Here is an 18,565-nt window from a genome sequence, read left to right as displayed (position 1 = left end):
TTACCATTTATTTGATTGCTCTGTTTTGCAGCAGGCGATTTCTGTGTCATATTCCTACTTCAGCTTCTGTTGTTACCCGCAGGGCTCTTCTCCAGTTAGGTTTTCCTGATGTGATGCAGCTGTTTGAAAAATAAAAATCATTCACTGGATCAGCTTTTTTAATATATAGAATAAATTATTCCTATAAACTGCAGTTCATCTGGCATTGTTCAAGCTGGCTTGCTTAACTCCACTTACGCAGAGCATTTAAAAACTGTAGATCTTATCACCGCCCAATAAGGAGAGCGGTGGTTTGCTACCCATCCTCTCCCTCCCCACCCCGGCACACTGTATCCTGTATTTTGTAAATCAGAGAGCGAGACCGAGAGTTCAGTCCTGTTCCCATTTGGATAGGTTTGAAATTTCAATTGCCTTTAAGGAAGTCAGACGAGTTGCTTAAGAAGCGATGATAAAAAGGCTTACATGAAGAAGACATTTTCCATCTGTTTTGCAGACTTTGCCTTAAGCAAACTTTTCTGGGGAGTCTTAGAGGGCAAAGCAGCTATTCCTACGACTGGGCTGCAGAGGGGACGGCGGTGGCAGAGCGTGTCCGTGGAATGTGTTCACACCAGACAACAGAAATCACAGTAATTTGGCATCTTCTTTTTGTTGCTGGTGCAGCTCTGCCAGCACTCCCCAAAGAGGGCTTGTGCAGTGGTAGCCTACAGAGCAGCCAGGGTAGCACTGGCTGTGTTCTACGCCCCTAGGGAGGAGAGGGGCACTGGGAAAAGGGTGCTCCAGGGGACACGCCTGGCTTGGGAAGCCATCCAGGGGCTTGAAGAGAAGGCAGGGATGGCGGAGGGAGAGACAGGCAAGCCCCGTGTGTATGAGTAGGTCAGCCAGCCTTTGGAACCAAATACTGCATTTTCTTGGTTATCTAAATCTGTAAAATGGTTATAAAAACAAATGGATTATTTTATTTCAAGTTTCAGTGCTTTTAGTGATAATGGCTAGAGAAATATCTGTTTTTACAGAGTCCTTTTTTTTTTTTTTTGGAGCAGCAGAAAGTGATGCACAATCTGGTGCGAGTTAAAATAAAAGACTTTGGGAAACATGCCTGCATTACACACCGCTTTCTCTTCACTTCTTCTGTTAAACCTGTTTTCTTCTGCAGGATGGTGAGGACCACTCTGTGAATGTCTCCCATCTGATATGACTGATTTGCAGAGACTTTTTATTGCCTTCAAACCATTACGGTTCAGATAGAAAGTCAGTATCTGTGTTACTGATGACTCTATCAGCTCTCCTGAGGGTGTAACACCAGCCAGACTTCCAAAGGTCCTTTGAATAATTCAATTGTAAAGTCTATCAGCTTGGCCAGGAGGAGATGGAGGGCTTTGAGGTGGCTTTTGATGCATTTTTCTTTTTTCCTTGAGAAGTTTAGATACATGTATTTTTTGGAAGAAAAGTTCCTATATTTGTATAGTAAAGATTTTGATCGTAATTAATTTCTAGTAGCTGTCAGTATCCAGAAAAATTGCTCGTGTATAACAAGGACAGCAGAGACAAAGAAAGGACAGTTATTCTGTGTATGAAGTAGTCTGCAAATATCACAAAGTTAGTGTGGAAAAGGTTGATTTTATGTTTGGCAATGATGAGCAAAGGCAGAAATCCCTAGCTTCTAATTAGTGCATTGTATTATTGTATCTCTGCTTCAGGTATCAAACACCAGTTCTCTTTTCAGATGTGTAAATAGTAATGGTCTCATGTTCTCAGATGTACCACATCATATTACTGTACTGATTTAATACAATCTTTGAAAATATTTCCCTTTGGTTTTTTGCTTTATTGTGAAAAGTTACAGCTTTTACCGAGGAGTGCTGAGAATCTCAGACTGTTTATATGCATCATTCTCTCTATAATTTCTGCTTTTATCTTTGGCAAGTGGGATAATTTTTATTCTTCATGATCAACAACCAAACATAGCAGCAACAAGCAAGGTCATTTATTTATCTCTTCCGTCAGTATTTTGAGTCGTTAGATGGTAACCAAGTATTATTGTAAATGTAAGATATTTTATGTATTAAGACTATTTTGCAGAATGATGTTGCAGATCTTTGCTCAAGACACGAGCGTGCTTGTAATTACTTTAGCTGTACGGAGTCACAGCCGTTTGCATGGCTTTTCTTGCTGGTTCCTTGTTAGGATGTTGCTTTTGCCATTAAAAGCTAATTGAAGAAATCTAAAATCTTTTTATTTTACCCGTAAAATGTAGTTTAGTATTTTTATTTCTTTCAGAAGTACATCTGTTGGTGTACGAAAGCCTGTAACAGCGTGTTCACCTATGAGTATTGATACAGTGCTCGGTAGGACGGCATCAGTGCGATGTGGCTGTAATCAGGTGGTCAGACGAAGGCTTCAGAGGTCTCTGAGCATTTAGAAGTCTAAGTATGGGAGGGAGAGAGCAATTTAAATATCCTGTTATTTTGTCCTAGTTGTAGCATATTAATGCATGCGTATTTATGTGGTACTGCCTTAACAAAGGGTCAAGATTTTTTGTGAACCACTGTCACAGGCTGGTTTTGGGTGAAGGACAGTAGCCAGCTAACATAGCAGATTTTCATTTTTGTGCTTGATTGCTGCTGTTCTTGATCAATTCTAGTTGAAGTTTTTAATTTTATTTATTTATTGGTGTCCCTCTTGTTAGGATAGCAGTAAGAAATAGGTAAGCAGATGCCTCTGCCAAAACGGAAAAAAAAATTTAAGCCTTTTAATAAATCTGAATGTTTAGGCCATATGGGCTGCAAGTGGTTATTTACAATGAGGGTGAGAGATTGCCCGGAGAGATGGTAGATGCCTCATCCCTGGAAGCATTCAAGGCCAGGTTGTATGAGGCTCTGAGCAACCTGATCTGGTTGCAGATGTCCCTGCTCCTTGCAGGGGTGTTGGACTAGATGGCCTTTAAAGGTCCCTTCCAACCCAAACTATTCTGTGATTGTTTGGAAAGTAGGATAAGGCAAGCTCAACAGTCCTGGAACAGCAGGGAAATGTGGTTCTAGAGAAGAAGGCTGGGTCTGTGAACACCAACTTCTGCAGCCAGTGTCCACTTGAAGTAGTTGGAAATATCCTTCCCCTCCCCTTCTCCGTGGGCTTGTCTCCAGGTGCTGGACTTTCTATCCCCTTGCGGTCCTGCCCCTGCTCCACCCCTCACCTTCCCAGCAGGAGTAGAGCTCTGGTGAAGAAACGCTATCAAGTCCGCACTCAGATGTGTCAAAGCAACTCTGGAGCATAGGAGGGCACTTTCCGTATGGTGAACCTGTGCCTCATTTGCTTTGAGCATCGCTGCACTGCAGTTAGAAAGCTTTGTAGTTGTGGGCAGGGAAAATAAATTTGTCTGGTTTTTATTTTTCTTTCTTCATTTCTTAAAATGAACTTAATTGTCCTTTTGAAGGTCAGTTTTATCAAAACCACATGCTACTACTGCCAGTTTCTCTGCTCTAAGAATATTCTCTAGGATGCTTAAAATATGCTTAGGTAAAGTACTGACCTAAGATGCAGTCTTTCAAAGAGGAGGAACTGACAGCTTATTGATCTAAGCCAGGCAAATAATAAAGAATAGACTAAAGACTTCAAAACTAAAATAAAATACATATTTCTAAGGATTTTTTGAGAGAAAGTTTAAAAAAAAAAGTTCCAACTGAGGAAGATGTGATAGTTTCTTAACACTGTTAAGTGATTATCAAAAAAGCAGTAAATTCATCAGCAAAACCAAGGAAAGGATTGAGCAAGAGTGAGGGTAGTAACTAAGTCTAACTTGAACTTGGCTGTTAAAGAAAAGGACAATTTTAAATACTAGGCTGTTGCGGGGATCAAGTGAAACGGAGCAAGCGGGGAGACATGAAGCTGAGAGACATGAGGTGGTGGTAAAAGATCTGTCCCCAAGGTCCTCTAACTTCTGCTGCTTATGGCTCAGCTGGTTCATTACAATTCAGCTATTGACATGTGCATGGATTTACAAAGTCTTGGAAATAAAGGATCCAAAACTGCTTGATCTCAGTGCAAAACTAGGCTGACACAAATGTATCTGTCCAGAAGTTGGGGGACTGAGATGGGGGATTAGCGGAAAGAAGAAATCTTCATAGCTGATGTAGCAGATGATCTTACAACTAATTTAGATCTCATTACACCTAATAACAATATAAGCAACATCAGAGGTTATAACTTCACTCTGCAGAAAATCACCTTAGCAATGGTGGAACGAATGGCTTGTGAGCAATCGATGCGTAACAAACAAGCTGTTCTCCCCTCTGAGTGCAAATGCTGTTGAACAGCTGTGTGCAGGTTCGACTTGCCAGCGCAGAGAGCTGGGAAAGACTGGGGCAGTCTTAAGGCATCGACTCACATGTGATGCTGACTAAGTGCAGATGGCTTAAGTGGTTCCTGTCTTCAGTTCTATGCTTTGCCTCTCTCTCGAAGGCTGCTGTTGCTGCAGTGGCGCTGGCTGAGTGATACATGAAATATGTGTGTTTACATTTGTGAGCCAAACTGTAAAAATGTGTTTGGGAGCAGAATCACATAAGCCAGCATTTGTAGCTGCTAAAATTCTTGTGGCTGGGAAGTACAAGCGGAGCATTTCTTGTTTGCTGGATGCAGCTGAGGAGCGGTAAGTGGTGAAAATGACTGAGATTCAAAATGGGCAGAGAAAAAGTCCAAAGTTTTAATTATTTGAGCTTTCCATATTGAAAACCTGGATCAGGTAGAAAAAAAGCATTCCAATAGTTGCAAGAGTGTGGTGCAGCATGGCTAGAAATGGCAGGGATTCCCGTGACTGTTCCTATCCGTTGCCTACCTGTGAAAACTTCCATCTCAGGCATGGATGCCAGTGCTGACAATTTTGAGGCATTATTGACAAAATTATTTGGAGCAAAGGTTAGTTTTTCAGAGCAGCAGTCTGAATCATTGTAGAGGGGAAAAAATCATCTATATAAAAGAGCTGGAAGAAGTTACAATTACAGACTATTAGGAGGAACTTTGGGATTTGCTCTGGGTTTAGACTCTTTAGACATCTTGAAACCAACTTGGCAAACGCTCGCACCGACTGCTGTAGTGTGATTTTGCAATTCTGCAGACACCTGGATGGGAGCACATTAGTCCTGTTGCCAGACACACAGATGAGCCTTATTGGAAGGCTGACTGCAAACACTGGGGATCAGCTTCTCCAGCGTATCAAGATCCTGTGGTCGTTTTGTCCTCAGAAGCTGCAGCAGTGCAAATATTAGTGGTTCATCCACAGCTGGGTAAAGGAGTAGGGACAGTTGGTGTAGTCTTGCAGGAGTGGACTGAAGAGCAGCTGAATCCTTCTCAGAGAGTGGATTTTCATACTGGGATATTAGGTAATTGGAAAATCATCTGGCAGGGTTGGTCTCCAGAAAATGTAGTATCTCCATGTGATGCCTGAGCCCAGAGGAATTTGGCATTCTGAGTGAAATACTCCTCTGCACGCAAGACAACTTGATGGGTGATGGATTCAGATATTAGCTGATTATAGCAGCTATCCAAGGCCTTTCCAGTGCTCGATGATGACCATATGGTGGCTGTGCTCTTTGCAAAAGCCTTGGCTGAAGGAAAGGAGGGTTTCTATGGATATAATCAGAGTGCAGCAGGAACCATCGTCAGTGTTTCAGTTCCAGGCACTGATGTGTTCCAAAAGACAGTCGTGAGAGCTAAGCTGTTGTGCGGCATGGCGGAGTGTTCATCAGCATCTGCATGGGTCCTTGCATCAGCCAGAAAGCAGCTGTGAACTGTTTCATGGACAAGTTCGAGGTTTGCTCACTGAAATACAGGCTTTGACTGTAGCGTAGTTTCCAGTTAATTGAGCCTTCAACCTTATGGGTGAAACGAGATTTTAGAAAGATGACTGCAGCCAACATGTCCTGCTCCTCTTGGTGACTAACCAGTCAACAGTTGATGGAAAATATCAGGTAGCTGAACACTTCTCATATTGGGCTTTAGAATCATAGAATCATAGAATCACATGGTTGGATGGGACCTATAAGATCATCTAGTCCAACCGTCTTCCCACTACCATTGCTGCCACAGCTACTAAACCATATCCTGTAGCTTCTCATCAAGCCGCCTCTTGAACACTGCCAGGGACGGAGACTCTACCACCTCCCTGGGCAGGCCGTTCCAGTGCCTTACCACTCTTTGGGAGAAAAAGTTTTTCCTCGAGTCCAATCTAAACCTCCTCTGGTACAACTTGTGGCCATTTCCTCGGGTCCTGCTTGTTGCCTGGAAGAAGAGGCCAAACCCCTGTTCATCACAACCTGCCTTCAGGAAGCTATAGAGTGCAATGAGGTCTCCCCTGAGCCTCCTCTTCTTCAGACTAAACAATCTCAACTCTCTCAGCCGCTCCTCATAAGACTTGTGCTCCAGACCCCTCACCAGCTTTGTTGCCCTTCTCTGGACATGTTCCAGGGCTTCAATGTCTTTCTTGTAGTGAGGGGCCCAAAACTGAACACAATACTCAAGGTGCGGCCTCACCAGTGCCGACTACAGGGGGATGATTACCTCCCTGCTCCTGCTGGCCACACTATTTCTAATGCAGGCCAGGATGCCGTTGGCCCTCTTGGCCACCTGGGCACACTGTCGGCTCCTGTTCAGCTGAGCATCAACCAACACCCCCAGGTCCCTTTCCTCTTCACAGTCGTCCAGCCACTCAGCTCCGAGCCTATAGCGCTGCATGGGGTTATTGTGGCCAAAGTGCAGGACCCGACACTTGGCCTTGTTGAACCTCATGCCATTCAGCTCAGCCCAGCGATCCAGCCTATCCAGATCCCTCTGAAGGGCCTCCCTACCCTCAGGCAGATCAACACCACCACCCAACTTGGTGTCATCTGCAAACTTACTGAGGGTACACTCAATCCCCTCGTCTAGGTCATCAATAAAGATATTGAACAAGATGGGCCCAAGTACCGACCCCTGGGGGACACCACTTGTAACAGGCTGCCAGCTGGACTTGACTCCATTAACCACCACCCGCTGGGCACGGCTCCCTAGCCAGTTCTTTATCCAAAGAAGGCTATACCTACCCAGTCCAAGGGTAGCCAGTTTCCCTAGGAGAATACTGTGAGAGACCGTGTCAAAGGCCTTGCTGAAGTCCAGGTAGACCACATCAGCAGCCTTTCCTTCATCCACCAGTCTGATCACCCAGTCGTAAATAAAGACTCAACCTGATCGGTTAAGTAGAGCTCCTGGGAAGGCACAGAGGAAGTTCTGTAAACCCCACAATGCAGAATAGAGGGGGGGAAAAGTGCCCTTTTGTGAGAACAAATTTAACTTTATCTCTGGTAAATGAAAAGATGGTCTCGGATGATCAGTTATATGTTTGAAAGCAAGCATTTACAAGAAGCTGTTTGTTTTGATTCCACTGTCCCACAAGGATGGAAAGCAAAAGTCTGCTAAACCTAGTGGGTTTAGTAGTTTTATTTTGGTACATTCACTTTTCAGAAATTGTGCATTGTCAGGAAGGTAATAACTTTTGGAGGAAAAACAGTGATAATATATACATTTTTACAGACAAATAAATTCCTACATTGTCTAAAAAAACCCCATGACTCTTTGAGCAATGGGTCACTGAAGCCTGGTTTGTGGCAGCATTCATTGTTCTCCAGATCCTCTCCTCCCTCCCCTGGAAAGCTGGCTGCCCTCCTCTCCCTTATTACGCCTTCCCCATCCCCTTGGGAAGTCTCCTCTGACTTAGGGCTGGTTTCCAGCAAGACCAAGCTAAGGCAGTGGCGAGTCTCTCTCCTCCCACTGCACCATCCTGCTGGCTTTGGGGCCCATCACACCTGCAAAAAAATCTCTTCCAGCCCCTCCCACACACTGATTTTCTACCAGTTTTCTAATTATTTTAAATAGTTCATTTATAATCTGACCAAGAAGAATTTCAGATCAGTCTTTCGGAGTGAGAACGGGAAGGTTAACAGTGTTAAGCAGAAGCAACAAAGAAAAAATTGCACCCCTTAGCTCCAGTTCATAGTTCTTCCTCACCCTACAAAGAGCAGTATACGTTACTAATGTTACTGGTAATCTTACCTGGTTTTGCATCTCTGTGTCTTCCTCCAAGAAAAAAAAAACCTTGGGTATACACTTAGCTGTAAGGATATGAATAGCTGAAATTCTGAAAGGCAGAAAAAAGGAACAGTCAAACTTATGGAGGGTCACAGTAATCCTGACAATGTTATACCAAGATGTATTCTCTTTTCCCACTGCTTTTCCTGTTTACACTGAGCTTGTTTGCTTGAAGTAACCGCTTGATATGCTCAGGTTGCCAGAAGACAAAAGCTTTGAGAACTCTGCTCGGCAGCTTGCTTTCGTTACTGTGCTGTGCTGGCTTAGGATTTGGGCTGGTATTAAAAAAAAAACCCAGCGCTAAAAAAAAAAGTTAAATATTTGCTGATGTATTTCCTGCCTCCCATTCACTGTGTTTCAGAAAATCTTCAGAAGAACTGGACATGGATAAAGTAACAGCAGCCATGGTACTCACCAGTTTATCCACCAGCCCTTTGGTCCGCAGCCCTCCTGTCCGACCCAATGGTAAGCCTTCAGAGCAGCACCTGGGCAGGGGTTCCAGGGAGGGCTACCAGGGCCGTATACACGGGGGCTCGTTTCCAGGAGCTGTGGCCGTGGTGGAGGACAAAAAGTGAGTGACTGCCTCCCGCAGTGACTCATGCATGCTGGGGATCATACTGAGCTTTGCTCCAGCGTAGTCAAGGTCTTCAGTGCAGCATTGGCAGAAATGAGAAGAAACCTTTTCCGTAACCGTAGAGTGGCTCCATTTTATGAAACTGTAAGTTTTATCTGTTTAGCTGGATTTCTAGCCATGACCACCCATGGCTCCTGTCTGTGTGCTTTCCAGTGTTGAAAACCAGAAGTATTTATGGAATACCACTGCTCTGAGAAGCCCTGGGAAACCTCTAGCAGTGACATCCCCGGTGACTGTCCTGCCTCAGGGCTGAAGGTTGCCAGCCCCCAGAGGAGGCCAATGGAAGGGTGAAAACATACCTGCTCCGCAGCTGCTCAGCTCACAGCTGAAACCACAGATGAAGATGGATTTGTGCTGATGTGCCAGGCAGAGATTTGGAGTGGCCGAGGCACGCACATGCCCCACATTGCATCCCCGGTCATGGGGAGCTGCTCTGGTGTGAGGCAAGGCAGTAGCTGCCACCTTAGACAGTTTGAGCAGACAACAGTTGTCAGGAGCGGCAGGGCACATGAGCTAGCAGCTGTCGATTGGAAAGATCTTCCAAACAAGCCCTTTTGAATTGCTAATAGGTAAATGGTAGCTGTTAACTGCCTTTGATATTTCTTCATGCAGTCTGAGTGCTCTTTGATATTTCTTCACATAGCTTGTCTACTTGTTTCCCGAAATCTGGGAAGACTAGCCTGAAAAAGTAATTCACGTGTTTTTGGTAGGCACAGACAAGATTTTGAAGCTGTTGTTGGGGACCTTCTCCCTGAATATCTTAGTTTTGCCTGAGTGAAGACTTACTAAAGACTTGAATAAAAGTGTAAAGACTTGATAATTTAAAGCTCATTTGGTGTTGCAAGGCTAGGCTCTGATCTTAGTAATACAAGCTACAAATGTGCTAATAATTAATTCTTTCTACATCCTTTTCCAAAAAAGGGCAGTAAGTAGCAGCGTAATTAAAGGAATATTTGTTTAAACAAATGGGATTTTGCCTAGAAGTAAAAAACATAACATGAGCATTAATACTAAAGTCTGATCTGTGCTAGAAATACTGGGGATGATCACCCATGTAAACTGGATCAGAGTCTGGCCCTTGTTTCCCTGCAGCTGAGTAATATTTGGTCTGGTTCTCTTTCACGCAACTCCAGCAATGTGAAAAGAGCCCCAAAATAAGAGTAAGTTGCATTTATTTATATTTTAAACTTCTTTACATTGACAGATTTGTTAGTATTAATGAGGACTAGTGTTTGTTTTTTCCTGTTGTCAACCTCATTCAACCTTTTCCATACTATTTTCAAAATGTTCTTGATTTACATCTCTTTCTCAGCAAGGTGAGGAGAAGCTGTAAACCCTGAGAATACAAAGTACCACCATAAATGTATCGGAAAGTAGTAGTTGAAAGAGTGCTGTTTCCTTTGTTTTTCTGAAGAAATGGAAATTTTAAGTTATGCTAAGGTCCCAAGTTGATACCAGATGTACTTCTTGGCTTTGGCACAAGGTTGAAGTACAAGTACTTAAAAGAAACAAAACCCACCTCCATTACAGTCACATGAAGGCTGTAATCATGAACCAAAACATGACATTTTCGTATGTTAACTTATTAGCTACCAGAAATGTGTATGTCCTTTTCCAAAGAGGAATTTGGCAGGGGGAAGGAAGAGTTGATCCCATTTATGCTCTGTGGCCCTGATCAGTAAGCGCAGGGACTTGGCTGCTGCCTGTGCAAGGGGATATTTTTATGCATGTGCTTACATGATGGAGCACTGCATTCTGTTTTGTGAGCAGCTGATGTTAATGATTAAGAGTTTGGTACAAAACCAACTGAATTAGGAGAAAAAAAAAGTAAAATTCATTGGGTTTTGGTTAAGCTTTTGGTAGCAGGTGGTAGACATTATTTTCTTGCTGATGTCGTTAGTTAAATTTATCTGTAAGAAATGGAGAAGGAATGAAGGAGTGACTTCTGCAGAACTCTTACAGCAAGCGTTGGCTTGAAAAGACTCCTGTCTCACACTTAAGTAATGTTTCACGAACAGATAAGATGTTATTTGCCTGCCAGCTCCAAAGTTGGTTATTGCACAATACTCGGGCACCTACAGTGTCATTGGGAAAAGCTTCCAATGCCTGAGTTAGGGAGAAACTGCACCGAAACCGTCCCTGCACGCATGCCCGAGCCCTGTGAGAAACAGAAACTTCCTTCAGGCAGAGCTGCCCGTGGTTGCACCACTGGATGCACTCGGGCCGTACCTTTGCTGAGCTGATGACCTACGTACCCCTCTCCTGCGAAAAGCCCTTTAGGGCTTGGGAAGAGTGACACGCCAGTGTCTAATGCATGAGGACCTCAGCACATGAAGCATGGCTGAAGCCCTTCCTCACACTGCAAAAGCAGTGCTGTTACTCCCACCCACTGTGTTGTAGTAACCTGTTAGTCTGAGTGTCTCTCACCACCTAATATCAGGGGAACTGCTGCAGTGAGGGGGTCCCTCCAGCAAGTAGGTGTGGAAGTTATCCAGGGTCTATGCGTCCCACTTCTGAAACCAGATGCCTAGTGATACACCTAAGTGAAGAAAATAAAAAGAATATCCTTCCAAGGATACGTCCCACCTCGAGTAGAGACTCAAATTAGGCAGAGGTGTGTACACTGGAAGATTATGAGAAGACAGTTAGAGTGTAATTATGATTTTCTTTGGTGTTTCAGTACTGGGATGACGCTAACGTTTTTGCAGATCTACTTAGTGTCCTGGGCTCAGAGCATATGTCCCCTTCCAGGGGGATCTCCTGTTGGCCTTGCAGTGGGTGGAGCATGCTCTGATGCACCACCACAGACATACGTTCCTATTGAAAGTTGAGGATGTGTTTGAATGCTTTCCCTTAATCATGCATGCAGTATCTGACAGCTTATTGCAGTTTATGCTCCAGAACAGGTTATTTTTCCAAACCCAGCATTTCTTTTTAGAAAAATACCTTAAAAAAAAAAAACACCTAAAAAAACGAGTGTGGAATGTGTAATTTGTGTGCAGTGGGATAGATGTGGTTGTCCTCTCTATATTCAGCACTTTTGCTTTCCTTTATTGAATGCACAGTTAATTACCAACATGGCATCTAAGCCTTAGATAGAAGAGCTGCTCAGCTGTAACACATGATACTATTGTAATGATGTCTTTTGTTGTTCTTGACAGAATCCCTAAATGGATCTTGGAAAGAAGGAGGATTTGTGCCTTCTAGTACCAGCAGCAGTGGATACTGGAGCTGGAACGCTCCCAGTGACCAGTCCAACCCATCCACACCATCTCCACCTCTGTCAGCTGATAGCTTCAAAGCTTTTCGGACACCTTCCCAGCCAGATGATGGTATTGATGAAGCTGAAACAAGCAACCTTCTCTTTGATGAACCCATTCCTAGAAAGAGAAAGGTTAGCCTCATGTTAAACTCCATACCCATGGGAAGATAGGGTGTTGGTAGACTTATTTTGCTTTGAGAAAGGAACAGGTCACCCAAACAGCTCTGTGTGTGTATCGCTCCTTGGCATCCAGTTAACATAGGTACTTGTCCTAGTCACTGTGTCTCGTTCGACCCAGTCACCTACTGCACACACATGCTGCCGTCAGCACCACATATTTGCTGCCAGATGGTGAGATTCTACAGAGCCTCCCCCTCAGAAAACACTAGAGTGATTTCCAGAAGGTGTTGCCTCTGGCCATTCAAGGGATTTCTATCCTACTCTGGCAAATTCTTTGTATGCAGGATGCAACAGGCAGCTTTTACATGTCTTCACAAAAACTGGATATGGCCTTAATACTTCTTGTTCCCTGAAAGTGCTGTTTGTCTGACAGCATGTCAGATACTTTAATACTGTTAAACTTTCTCTGTGCAAACATATGGAGTGAAAAGATGAGAGAGAGATCAAACCTGGTGGCTTTTGATACAGTGTTAGCAGTGGCCAAATTTATCCTCAGGAGGAGTGCAAAAGCAGACTAAATAAAACACAGTGGGGAAAAAAAAAAAAGTCCAAAACTAACCCCAAAAAAGCATCGTTATGCTAGCAAGCAAGCTTGTCTCGAAGAAAAAGAAAACAAAGAGATGGCACTAATCCAAGTATCCTTCCCTCCCAACACAACAGGATAGATTTTACATAGCAAGATGAAAAAAGGCTTTTTGTAAGAAAGAGAAAAAACAGGGAATTTATTCTCCTTAGTGATTTTGTTTCTGGCTCAGTCTGAGATGGTTAATTGCTTCATCACCAGCAGGAAGAAGTTTTAATGATTGTTTAAACCTGTTCAGATTTATCCTTTTGCTCCAGAAGTTGCTTATTTGCTGACCTACACTGTGCTGCTCTTGTTTGTGGGAGAGGGCTGTAACATGTTTGTGCTTCTTGCTAAAAAGGAAGAAAAATATTTTGGAGGACACCTTTGTTAAAGTAAATTAGAAGTTATAGCTGACTGATTATTTTGGAGTGTGTGGGACGGGAAGAGCCTGAATGCAGGAGTGTGCTGGTTTGCCTTTTACTTCTCAGTTAAAGTTCAGCTTCTTAGCATCACTCTTATGGTTCAGCTGTGATGAGAGAGATGGGTTTGTCTTTATCTTTATCTAATTTGTCTTTAAATATTTCAATTTATGTAACCACCACAGATCTATTACACTGTCTGTTCTGGTTCACGGGGATTTTGCTCTGTATGGTAAATGTTTAATGTAGCTAAATAATAACATTACCTGCCAAACTTTGTTTTATAAATGAACAGTGTTTCCTGCATTTTTTTTTTTATTCTGGTCCCAGCGTGGTACTTTATCTGAGTACAGCTTCACACGTTTAGAACCTGAAATAAACATGTTCAGGTTATGTCTTCTTCAGGGCTGCAAAAATCAGAAGGAAATCTGGAAACAGGGTGATGGGTAGCCCTACTTTTACTCATTAAAGTTTCTTCCATTTCAGGTTTGGAAAATGTCATGTTGGCAGCCACTGCCCATTAAGAAAGTTGCTTGCTTAAAAGTTTGCACTAATGCAGTTATTCTTCACCAAACCATTTATATGCCATTATTTTCTTAAAAAAAAAAAATTAAGCCTGATTAGGTAATTTTTTGACCAGTCAGAAACAGAACCATGCTTTATGTTCTGTATTTCTACTGAGTGAGATTTCATTAGGGTATGTTAAAATGCGTGGGTTTTTGCAGAGTCCTAGCACTGACAATAAAGCTAAAAACACAGTGGAGCTAGGAGATTCCTTTTACCATCAAACTGGAGATTGATGTTAAACCATTCTGTGTTCATAAAAATGCATATGCTGTTCATGATGTCGTATTTGAATTCCTAAGATGTAAATGATGCCGTGGTTAGTGGTTGGTTGAACTAATGATAGTATTTAGTGTTATTATAAAAGTAAGAAATTTATCTATCAGAATTGCTAGATAGATTACATTTAATTTAAGGAAAAAAGGACTTCTTTATCTATTTGAATGGTAGTTGTGTTATCAGATAAAAAAATTATAGTGGGAATTCCTATGCAATTATTCCAAAGTAGGTTTTCATACAAACAGTATGATAGAGTACCTCAAATCTTAAAGCCGTTAGCACCCATACTTTCAAACAAGAGATGCTAGGCTGCCAAGTAGCTATGAGAACAGGCTGCTATTATCAACTTATATTTTACAAAGCCCGTCAGTTGAGTTCTTAAAAAATTATATTCTACTCATGGCCTTTCTAGCAAATGCTGAAACTCACCACCTACTGACATGCACTTCCAAAGGGTCCAAACTGAAGAAAGCACCAAGCCAGCTTTTGTTCAAGACACAGCAAAGCACGTACTTAACTCTAAAGATATACTTGTTCCCTGTTTTTTTTTAATCAAGCTTTATTAATATATTAATTTAATCTTAGATGTAACTAAAATTATAGGATAATACTACAGTATTTTGAAGCTCTTCCTCATGTTTTCTTTACTAAGGTGTTCTGTAATAATAGAGAAAATCATTTTTGAGAAGTACAGATTATTTAGATTTTCTTTAAATTGAAAATTTATGAAGTAGGATTCATTTTGGGGTAAAATTAACTTTAAAAAAAATCTGTATGGTTCCACAACATCTGTGTTGTTTGTTACCACATACGATGCTCTAAATTAAGGCTAGTTTTCTCCAGGGTCTTCAAAATACTGAAGATTGGGCTGGTTGTAGCCTTATTGGCTGTGCTCTAAGTCAATGATAATTCAGTTTAGGCCAATGAAGTTATATTAAAGAATATAACAAGAATATTAAAATGAAATTACATGCATATTCTTTCAAAAATGTTGAATACAGCCACATGGCTTCTCATTCTCTCATCCAACTAAGGGTCACAGCAGCTTCTGGATGAAATAAAAGCTGGGTTTTCCAGCTCATGGGTGAATATTTTCATTGCAGAAGCTGTGATTTTCTGGCGCAATATTTTTTTCTGCGTTGCAAAATTCACAAGCAGAAATATTTGTAAGAGCTTGCTTTAGGAATATCTTAATTTAAGAAGATGCCTTGCATTAGATGAGAAATCCTCATCAATTGTTCTTTGAAAGGCTCCAAAGAAGTGTAGGAAGTTTTTGTATCGTCTGCCCCCTTTTGTGAGGAGACTGAAACTGGAACTTGCAAATGAAAAAGCCATGCCAAAGAGCAGAGAGAGGTAAAGTTTTGGCACAAGCTACTCCTGTGGCTTTTCACTGGGATTCTGTTGAGTTCAGTAGGGTGACACTGTTGACAGAGACTATTACATCGTTACAAATTCAGAGTTAGAGGCTCTGAACCTTCACAGTGTTTTGTAACTGTATATCTGTTGTGAGTGGTTTGGTTTTTTCTCTATCTTCCATTCAACTAATGTTGCTTTACTCATAATTTCCAGAACTCCATGAAAGTGATGTTCAAATGCCTGTGGAAAAACTGTGGGAAGGTACTGAGCACAGCTGCAGGGATTCAGAAACACATACGGACCATTCACCTTGGGTAAGAGAGCAGGCTTTTTGGAAGTTGAAGGGATTTCATAGTTGAAATCATAGTTGAAGGGGAGCAGTTGCACTTGGCTAGGGAGATGAACTGACTTGTCCTTGGCTTTTCTGTCTCAGATCCCTAGGTTTCTAAGGAAATTGCAGAGTAGTGCATCAAGGTGAATGGGAGCTTACTCCAACAGCAAGGCATTTTGTTTCTTGAACTTTTGTGAACTTTACTAGAAGGTCAAATACAGCTCTAGGTCACACTGTATTTTCCACACGGCAGCGCAGCTCAGTGGCATTTACTTTGTGTGTGCTATCCACATGTCACGTCAGGCTGACGCTGTGCGAAAGACAGCAGGTTTCGGGGTCTTGCATGAATACGTTCCAGCTTTGTTTCACATCAGATCAGGTGCTTGTGCTAGTTCTGAGTCAAATTAACTTAACCCTCCCCCAAAAAAAACCTGAGAAACCTAAGAAAATGAAGCTGAGCTACAATTCCATTTGTATTTTACTTGAACTAGAAGCAAAAGTGAATGAATCTTGTATGACACAAGCTTGTGTCAGAGCTTTAGTTTGCAACTGAAATCTCCTGCGCAATTTGCAGAGTGACCTTACTGTCTCATATATAGTTGCAGTGGGGACTCATGGACTTCAGGTATGTGGAAATACATCTCTGTTGTGTAAGTCTGTGTTACCCAGTGCTTAAATATTAAAGTGGCCATGAGGAAGTAGTCTGGTGTAGAGCTCAGGAGATTCTTGCAAAGGTCATAGTAATTGCTGTTGGGCTTAGGCTCCGGACAGTAAGGCTGGCGGAAACAGAGGAAATCTCTGAAAATGCAGTTGCGAATGTTGCTCTGTCCTGTGTATTATGGGGACATCCTTTTCATGGCACAGGAGAGGGAGAAGTAAACAGCAGAACTTCCCTGGAGTTTGTAGTTTGTAACTTTGCCAGAGAGAGTTTTTGAGAGCGACTGGCTGTGATCTGACGGCTAGTATTTCGTGTAGACCCTTTCAAACCTGCTGAACCCATGCTCTCTCAGTGAGTTCTGTTGAACAGGGTGTTGAGAGGACCACAGACAGAGGTATATGGGCAAGTAGGCTGAAGAACTGGCTAGGGACTGGTTTTGGAGTGCATGCTTGGAAAAGGAGAGGCCCGGTGTTCAGCCCTGATATGGACATGCAGACAGGAGGATGTCTGGGGCTCTCAGATTTCCCATATGGAAGATGCAGGAGAAAATACACATGCAATAGCTGTCAGTTACATCTGGATAGCATGTGGATTCTGAATGTGCTGCAATAGTGGTTTGTTTTGGATGTCAAGATAATGCATAGCCTACTGGGAACTGCTGCTTTGACAGGGCTGCTTTGCTTCTGGCACTTGTGCTCAAACATGCAGCAGACAGTACCAGCGATGCAGGGGCAATGAAACCTTTTACATCTCCTCCGTCAGTAAGTCTGCTTCTCGTGAGTAGGACCAGAAAATCGTGCATGGCAAGGCAGCCTGTATATATCCTTTTTCTAACAGTGTTTGAGTGAGTTGCATGGTGAGACTGTTTTCTAGCAGCTTCTGTTATGCCAAAGAAAGTTACAGTGAACCACAGCCTTAACTATATTTGGTTTAATTAAGTAACCTATGATAAGATTACATATTGTTTGCTGTAACATTAGTGAAGTATATCTTGCCCATGTTTGTTACCTTTACTCGTGCTTCTGCAGCTGCTCTGTCATTTCTGAAGTCAAAGTGCATTTAGGTTCTTGTTAACTTCCATAGTTAGGAATGAGAAGCTGATATTTAAGCTGAAGCGCAGAAGTTAAACATTACTCCAGGGTCAAAGAGTTAGTCAAGAATAACACAGAGAGAAAAAAAAAATCTAATTCCTACTTCTTTTCCCTTCAGATTACATGATTTCCTCTCCCTCTTCCCTGCAGTCAGTATGCTGATAAAGTAGGTAGGGTTGAAACTGGGAATATTAATTTGTTGACAGTGTGAATGTATTTGCCATGTACTTAGAACTTAAAGTTTACCTTAGGGTTCTTGCTTTCGTTTAACCAGTCCTTCATTCTTTGTCTTGATACAGACGTGTAGGAGAGTCTGACTACAGTGATGGAGAGGAGGATTTTTACTATACAGAAATCAGGCTCAACACGGACTCAGTAGCTGATGGCTTAAGCAGTCTTTCCCCAGTCTCTCCATCTTTAGCATCTCCTCCTTCCTTTCCCACCCAAGACACAATCCGTCCTGAAACTTCCTGTGCCAAAACTGAGACTAAATTGATGACACCTCTGAGCCGCTCAGCTCCTACCAACCTCTACCTCGTACACACGGACCATGCTTACCAGGTAACATTAGTGAGAATGAATTCCATTGGTTACGTTAATGTCATTAAAGTATAAATAAATGTCAGATCACCGTGTCTGAGTTTTAAAAAGCCAAGTCTGGTTTTAATGGGTTGAAAAGTTTTCAGGGCAGTCCAAGGGATTCGTCTCATTTAAATTTAGATGTCCACTTCTGAGCTGGTTGATTGTTTGTTTGTGGTCCCACCATAGCCGGTGGATTTTGAGGTGCTATTTACCCAGCCACACATAGGTACGTACTTCAAGTTGAGAAGAGTTGCTTTGTGTATCCCACTGCCTGCATCAGTTAGTTCTCCACCTACCATAAGGAGAGCCCGCGGTGACATGCTCAGATGTGGTCTCCTGCATTGTAAAAATTCTCATTCAGTCAGCCAAATCCCTCCCAGAGTCTTAATTTCAGCTCTGGTTGTACTGGATGTGTCTGTAGACAAGTAGTCAAGGATGCCAGGAACAATTCATTTCCTTTATTTGTACAGTGTGAGATGTCGGTTTGCATATGTGAAGTAGAGCAGGAAGAATGAAAAGGCTTATATGGTAT

General features: G+C 42.4%; 1 protein-coding gene across 4 annotated transcripts in view; it reads left to right on the top strand.

Moving 5' to 3' along the window:
• The window catches only part of ZNF704 (zinc finger protein 704), a 100,806-nt gene that overhangs the window by 68,813 nt on the left and 13,428 nt on the right, over positions 1-18,565 (top strand). For all 4 annotated transcript variants that reach the window (XR_015257718.1, XR_015257719.1, XM_086740956.1 and 1 more), the window contains 4 exons: positions 8,474-8,577; positions 11,908-12,140; positions 15,585-15,685; positions 17,751-18,012. Coding sequence is in view for 2 of the 4 variants with exons in the window: in XM_086740956.1 (XP_086597082.1) it covers positions 8,474-8,577; positions 11,908-12,140; positions 15,585-15,685; positions 17,751-18,012 (700 nt within the window). In the remaining 2 variants the exon portion in view is untranslated. The remainder of the gene's footprint in view (positions 1-8,473; positions 8,578-11,907; positions 12,141-15,584; positions 15,686-17,750; positions 18,013-18,565) is intronic.

The sequence above is a fragment of the Chlamydotis macqueenii genome, chromosome 2, assembly GCF_036417535.1.
Source record: "Chlamydotis macqueenii isolate bChlMac1 chromosome 2, bChlMac1.mat, whole genome shotgun sequence".
In the NCBI taxonomy this organism is placed as follows: Eukaryota; Metazoa; Chordata; class Aves; order Otidiformes; family Otididae; genus Chlamydotis; species Chlamydotis macqueenii.
The sequence above is the reverse complement of the archived record's forward strand: the minus strand, read 5'-3'. Positions and strand labels throughout refer to the sequence as shown.